General features: G+C 42.5%; 1 protein-coding gene across 4 annotated transcripts in view; it reads right to left on the reverse strand.

Annotated features, from left to right (window-relative positions):
- The window catches only part of LOC123512881 (glutamate receptor ionotropic, kainate 2-like), a 66,228-nt gene that overhangs the window by 30,788 nt on the left and 27,940 nt on the right, over nt 1-7,500 (reverse strand). For 3 of the 4 annotated variants that reach the window (XM_045269547.1, XM_045269545.1, XM_045269546.1), the window contains exons 10-14: nt 7,272-7,385; nt 4,576-4,782; nt 3,695-3,779; nt 2,935-3,073; nt 1,246-1,383 (exon numbers count right to left, since the gene is read on the reverse strand). In XM_045269547.1, coding sequence (XP_045125482.1) covers nt 1,246-1,383; nt 2,935-3,073; nt 3,695-3,779; nt 4,576-4,782; nt 7,272-7,385 — 683 coding nt within the window. The remainder of the gene's footprint in view (nt 1-1,245; nt 1,384-2,934; nt 3,074-3,694; nt 3,780-4,575; nt 4,783-7,271; nt 7,386-7,500) is intronic. The other variant, XM_045269544.1, reaches the window with a different exon arrangement.

The raw sequence follows: 7,500 nt of genomic DNA on the forward strand, positions 1-7,500 counted from the left end.
GAAAACCGAACAAAAACAGCTGCGTACTGCCTTTGTGAAGCATCAACCTCTTTTTTCTTTCTTTTTAACACCATGTGGGCTTTTCACGGGAATTTCTGGACTAAAGGGATACTTTTTTGTGGTACCTCCTAATACAAAGACCACCCGCTAGGAAACCGTTGCCCTGAGCGAGGAAGCCCAACCTACACTCGGATCGCGGACAGGATTCGAACCCGTGCGCTTGGAGACCCCTCGGACCCCAAAGCACGCATGGTTCCACAGTACCACCTCTGCAGAGATAAGGTGCTTGCTAACTGGCGGCTATATCTTTCTCTATACGACGATGTTAATAGTATAAACTCGATTAAAAGAAAATATCACAGTAGAAAAATACAGGAAGGATTAAAAGCATGGTAAATCAAGAGGTACGTTGTAATGTAGCGTTTAGAGACGACTGCTCTGTACCGCGAGACGACGCTGATCTCTCTTGAATTCAACCAACCAGCGAATACTGAAAAACTCGCCAGTCTGGGTCCTCTCCTATTAAGTGGCACGCTTGTTTTAAGTGTTTTTTTTTTTTATGGTTCCAGTGGCAAACTAACAGGACTTCTACATAACACTTTACAGAAATCGGCTAGGTATTTCTATGGCCTTTGAAAACAGTCGTGGTGAGAGAGCAAAGCGTTTCTAAATACGTGTCACTGTCTCACTGCATCTGTCTCGCCTTGGTGCTTCATTCACTCTACAACACCAGTGAAGCACAATGCAACAGAGAGAGAGAGAGAGAGAGAGAGAGAGAGAGAGAGAGAGAGACTGTTTTAAGGGTCTCACAACAGAAGAAGAAGAAGAAGAAAAAGAAGAAGAAGAAAAAGAAAAAGAAAAAAAAGAAAAGGAGGGAGGAGGAGGAGGAGGAGGAGGAGGAGGAGGAGGAGGAGGAGGAGGAGGAGGAGGAGGAGGAGGAGGAGGAGGAGGAGAGCAGAAATAAGATAGATATAGCAAAGGAAGGATAAATGTAGAGAGAGAGAGAGAGAGAGAGAGAGAGAGAGAGAGAAGAGAGAAGCACGCAAGCACACACACACACACACACACACACACACACACACACACACACACACACACACACACACTAAAACAGGCATCTAATATCACACACAAGGCAACAATGAAAAAAACGAAAAAGTGCATATTAGTGAAGCGAGAGAGAGAGAGAGAGAGAGAGAGAGAGAGAGAGAGAGAGAGAGAGAGAGAGAGAGAGAGAGAGCATACTTAGGGGCAATATCCGCGCCCTGACACAAGAAGGTTCCAATAATAAACCACATTGAATTGAGCAGAGTAAAACAGTTCTCCAGTTCGTCCGGGTCTTCAATACAAGGATACGGTGAGTCCCATTCCTCCGGGGCCATTCTGGGAGGGGGTGGGGGGAGCAGGTCAACATAGGTCATTCGAGGTCAAGGTTATACTATAGGGCACTTGTTTGGCCCTTCTCTATCTCCTTCTTCTCCTTCTCCTACTACTACTACTACTTCTCCTCCTCCTTCTTCTTTTCCTCCTCCTCCTCCTCCTCTTCTTCTTATACTGCTAAATATTTTCCTGTCTATGCTACCGTTTTCTTTGGTGAGTTTTTGAGATTCTCGTTTTCTATTCTGGTGTTGTGAAGGTTGAACAAGATTATATAATTATTTGAGTTAGTATTCATTATCTTTTCATTTTTTTTTTTTTTTGTCTTTTTTGTGGATTTTTGTTTTTCATTTGACAGACACATCCATGAAGACACTGCAATGTAATCTTCACAGTGCCACACACACACACACACACACACACACACACACACACACTAGGAACAACACTGCAAGGTCAAGTTTGTGAGGCCAATGCGGTGGAGAAAACGGAGACACAGATAAGCTTCATAGAAAACAGACATTATCTACATCCTTTCCTAGCTCACATATCTTTCCTCGGACAAACTGGGACATAAAAAGATGAATAGACACATTAAATAGTCATAAAAGCAAGTAGTGTAGTCTATCAGTCAGCTGAAGGATGAAGAATAACCTGGAAAATCAAGGAAAAAGTCAGTATCATCATTATTCTGGAAAAAAAATCAAAGGGAGACTATTTTATTCAGTACTGCCAGCCTCTCAATGGACAGCAGAGGAAGGTGATGCGTCAGCCAGCTTGTGAGATCGACATGCAGAGAATACAAGCCTGACATATTGATGGGCAGGGAAATACAAGTGGGCGAGACAAAGGTAGTGCATTTTCTAAAGATATTCTGAATTTGCTGTGAATGTTTTAAAATTTGATAGTGTGTTGCTGTATTTATTATGTATTTGAGTTTAACCCCTTCAGTGCTGGGACGCATTATCACCTTGCGCTTTGGGTATGATAAGACCATTTTATTGACATTAGGAAGGGTCTATGGAGGTCAGAAGATTGATGGCCAGAGTCGTTACTATTTCAACCCCCCACATGAGTTTCTGAAGCTGTGTAAAATCACCAAATAGTAACCAGAATGAATGTGACAACGCGTCATGGTACTGAAGGGGTTAAGAGCAAAGTAAGAGGCACTGCTAATCTTACTTTTTCTTTCTTCTTTTCTTTCTTTATTTGTAATCTAATGTATGTACGGTCTAATTCTAATACCTGTTACACACACACACACACACACACACACACACACACACACACACACACACACACACACACACACACACATACACACTTTTACACACTTTCAAAGCAAACAATAACACTTAAAATCTCTTCCCCCCCACACTCTCTCTCTCTCTCTCTCTCTCTCTCTCTCTCTCTCTCTCTCTCTCTCTCTCTCTCTCTCTCTCTCTCTCTCTCTCTCTCTCTCTCTCTCTCGTACACCTGCCGCATCTTCCTTAACTAATCTTCCCCTACCAGACAGACCTCCTTCACTTCCTACCTGTGTGTGTCACCTGAGCTTACCTGGCCAGGATGAAGAGCAGGACGGAGACTCCCAAGTAAGCTGTGGCCATGTAGATCCACACGTCCACAGAAAATGGAGACATGAAAGAAAACAGGCTTGGGGATTTCTTCTGTGGCTTGCTGTAAATGATGCTAATACCTGGAGGAAGAACAGGAGGAGGAGGAGGAGGAGGAGGAGGAGGAGGAGGAAGAGGTGGGAAGAATTATGTTAGGATGTTTTTATTTCATGTTGTATATTTTTATAAGCAATAATGTTTAAATGAGGAGGAGGAGGAGGAGGAGGAGGAGGAGGAGGAGGAGGAGGAGGAGGAGGAGGAGGAGGAGGATTGTAACAGAAAAAAAAGTTCTTACTACTTCATATATTAAGAAGAAGAAGAAGAAAGATAAGAAAAAGAAAGAAGAAAAAAGAAAGAAGGAAAGAAGGAAAGAAAAAAAAAAAGAAAGAAAGAAAAAACACCACTACACATCACCACCTCACCACTCACCATCTCATCTTCACACCACACACCACCTCACCACTCACCATCACATCACACACCATCTCAACACTCACCACTCACCACCACACATCACCACGCACCACCTCACCACACACCACTCACCACCACACACAGCCCTTCACCATCACATCACACACCACCTCACCACTCACCACCACACACAGCCCTTCACCATCACACCACACAGCCCCTCACCATCACATCACACACCATCTCACCACTCACCATCACACATCACCACACACCACCTCACCACTCACCCAGGTTCATGAAGGGCATGGTGAAGTCCACAGCCTCTTCTCTCTCGTAAGTAATGGTGAAATCCACTATTCCCAGATCGGCACGCTGAAAGAATAGAGTTTTTGTCACCATCATCACCATCATCATCACCATCATCCCTCAGTCACTCACCATCATCACTCAGACTCACTCATTCATCACCATCACAACCATCACTACTATCACCATCATCATTACCATCATCATCATCATCACCATCACTATCATTATCAACATCATCACCATCATCACTCAGTCATTCACCATCATCGCTATCACCATCACCACTCATTCATTCATCATCATCATCATCATCACCATCACTATCACCATCATCATTATCATCACCATCATTATCATCATCATCATCATCACCACCATCACCCACTCATTCATCACCATCATCATCATCTTTATCACCATCACCACTCACTCCATCACCATCATCATCATCATCATCATCATCACCACCATTATCATCATCATCATCATCAACTCATATTCATTCACTTCTCACTACCAGACACTTTTATTCCATTCCTCATTCATCTTTCACTCATTTTCACTCAATATTGACTAATTTCGTAACTTTTTCCCCTTCCTAACTTAACCTAACCTAACTCATTCACCAGTCACCTCTCACTAACTCCTTACTCTCATTCATCCCTCACACATCCATTTACTCTTTCTCTAACGCACTCCACACTCATCTTCATTCATTTCCCTTCCTAACCTAACCTAACTTCTATTCAATCACCAATCACCTCCCACTCACTCCCTCTGAATACACAGCTTAACACAAGGTGGCCAATATGAGTGTAGTATCTCATATATCATTCTAATTCCTCATTCCTTCACTTACATGGTCAATAAGCTCCCTCACTATCCCGTTCCACTCTTGCGTGATTGGGTTCTTGCTACCGTAGGCTCCGTCTGGGCTGATCTCGATGGAGTAGTTGAAGCCATGCTGTCTGGAGATCTCCTTAATGATGTCAATGCAGAATCCCTCAAACCGGTCATTGCCTGTCAGTTGATCCGATGACTTTCTGAGCATCGTGTACGGCGGGGTCTGCAGTGAAGGAAGTCGTGTCAGTGTGAGGAAGGAAGAAATGAAAGACAGGTAAAAATGAATAGATTTATACCAACATAAAGTGAGAGATATCCTGTGACTTTTTGAATATCGAGTACTGAGGTGTCTGCAGTGAAGGAAGCCGTGTCTGTTTGAGGAAGGAAGAAGTGAAAGGAAGGTAAAAGTACATAGATTAACCCCTTCAATACTGGGACACATTTTTACCTTTAAATTTGCGTATGATTAGACCCTTTTATTGACATTAGTAAAGATCTATGGAGGTCAGGAGATTAATGGCCACAGTCTTCACTATTTTAATCCCCCGTATAAGTTTCTGAAGCTGTATAAAATCACCAAATAGTAAGCAAAAGGAATGTAGAAACGCGTCATGGTACTGAAGAGGTTGATCCGCTCTCTCCACAGAAAAGGAAATGAAGAAAAGAGATTGAAGTGAGTAAAATCCAATCAATGACTTTCTGAGCATCGTGTACGGTGGGGTCTGTAGTGAAAGATGCCGAGGATGTCAGTGTGAGAAGTGAAGAAATGAAAGAAGGAAAGGTAAAAATAGACTAAATCATTAAACCCTTCCAACTTCGCCGTGATACAGTGGAACCATGCGTGCTTTGGGGGCCGAGGGATCTCCAAGCGCACGGGTTCGAATCCTGTCCACGGTCCGAGTGTAGGTTGGGCTTCCTCACTCGGGGCAACGGTTTCCTAGCGGGTGGGCTTTGAGATAGGAGGTACCACAAAAAGTATCCCCTTTAGCCCAGAAATTCCCGTGAAAAGCCTACATAAAAAAAAGAGACAAATGAAGAGAATACGATGAGTTTCTGAGCATCGTGAACAGCGGATCTGCAGTGAAGAAGGCGAGTCAAAGTGAGGAGTGAAGACGTACTGAAAGAAAGGTAAATAGATTAATCCCTTCCCACGAAAAAGGAAATAAAAAAAGAGACAGAGGTGAGAAAAATACGCTGACTTCTTGAGTATCGAGTACGGCGGGTCTGCTGTGAAGGAAGCCGTGTTTGTGTGAGGAGTGAAGACGTGAAAGGTGAAATTGAGGCGTGTTATGCCAGAGGGGCGTAACTGACAATCTGGACTTTTTTGAGTTAGTTATGGATGCGGCCACCAGAGTCCCTATGAAGCCTGTAGGAGGGTTTAAAATCCTGTGTTTATACACGTGGGAAAGTACTGACTAAATTTGGTCTGGCACGCCAGAAGGGCGGAACTGGCAGCCAATAGCAGAGCGCGGCCGGCACATATTATTGTGGATTTACGTGGATTATATACATCGTCGATGAGTGAAAGTGATAGCAGTGTAGAGGGGGAGGCCCTTTGACTTCCCGTAAATGTGTGGCCAAGCCCGAGCTGTGGAAGAAGACTGTAGCAAAGAATGAAAGAGACTCTGGGGAGAGCTACATAAGCGTGACTACAAAACGGCAGGTTGACGCCCGTTCTATTGGTGCCCCATGCCCATGCCCAAACAAGTGCTGTGAAAAGATATGGTGAGTGTGTATACCTTATTATAACTAATCTTAATATTTCAAAACTTATCTTTTACAGGTACTTTCAACTCACCAAATATGAAAAAAGATATTTTCTAATTCAATAAAATCATAAAAAAATTGGGATTCGCACATACAAGGACAAAATTAGGACACAATACTTATGTTATAGTCTAGTTTCATTCATACAGTAAAATATTACAATCATCCAATATTTTGGGGTTGGCTACGCAATAGGGTGACAGAAAGACAAACGTACAAAAGCAAAACACACACACAAAAACTCAAATTGTGCATAGATTAATAGATTTTGAGCAGACAAATCATTAGATATATGATAGTAATGCATTTTTTCCGTTTCCATACGAGTTATTACCGTCTAACTTTAGACGCGTTTCACGCAAAACAGGTTTTTCGAGTTACGCCCCTCTGGCATAACACGCCTCAATTAACAAGATGAATCCCGTCTCTCCCCGGAAAGGAAATGAAGAAAAGAGATAAAAATGCGATGAGTTTTTGAGTATCGTGTACGGCGAGATCTGCTGTGAAGGAAGCCGAGGGTGTCAGTGTGAGGTGGGAAGAAATGAAAGAAAGATAGACAAAAGTAACTAGATCAATCCTCTCCCCCAAAAAAGAGAGAGAAAAAAAAGAAAGGAAATAAAGAAGAAATAATAGTGGGAATATGAAAATGAATTAAGAATGAAGAAACGTTAAAAGGTTGTGGCAGATTTTGAAGAGAAGAAATGAAAGACAGAAAGCTAAAATAAATCGATCAACCTCGAGTCAAATAGAAAAGAGAAAGCTTAGGAAATACAGAAGAGAAAAATGAGAAAAGAAGGAAAGAAAATAGGAAGGAGGAAAAAGTTAAAAGATTGTGAAAAATAAATATGAGACAAAAACTACTGCTACTACTACTACTACTACTACTACTACTACTACTACTACTACTACTACTACTACTACTACTACTATTACCACTATACTCACCAGGGCAGTGGACACAATAAGAGTTCTGTTCTTGAGGATACCGTTGTCATCTTCCGTGTCAGTGGACCACATACGGGTGAAATTGGCGCCTTCCTTGGGGGTCCATTTGCCCACCTGTGCGTGATTAAAGGCAGGTGAGAGTGACCTTAATGACTGGTGACCTTCTGACCTTGTGACCTCAGTGCTGGGGTCTCTCTATGGGTTGCTTTTGTTGTTGTTTTTATTTTTT

The sequence above is a fragment of the Portunus trituberculatus genome, chromosome 34 (assembly GCF_017591435.1).
Source record: "Portunus trituberculatus isolate SZX2019 chromosome 34, ASM1759143v1, whole genome shotgun sequence".
Lineage (NCBI taxonomy): Eukaryota > Metazoa > Arthropoda > Malacostraca > Decapoda > Portunidae > Portunus > Portunus trituberculatus.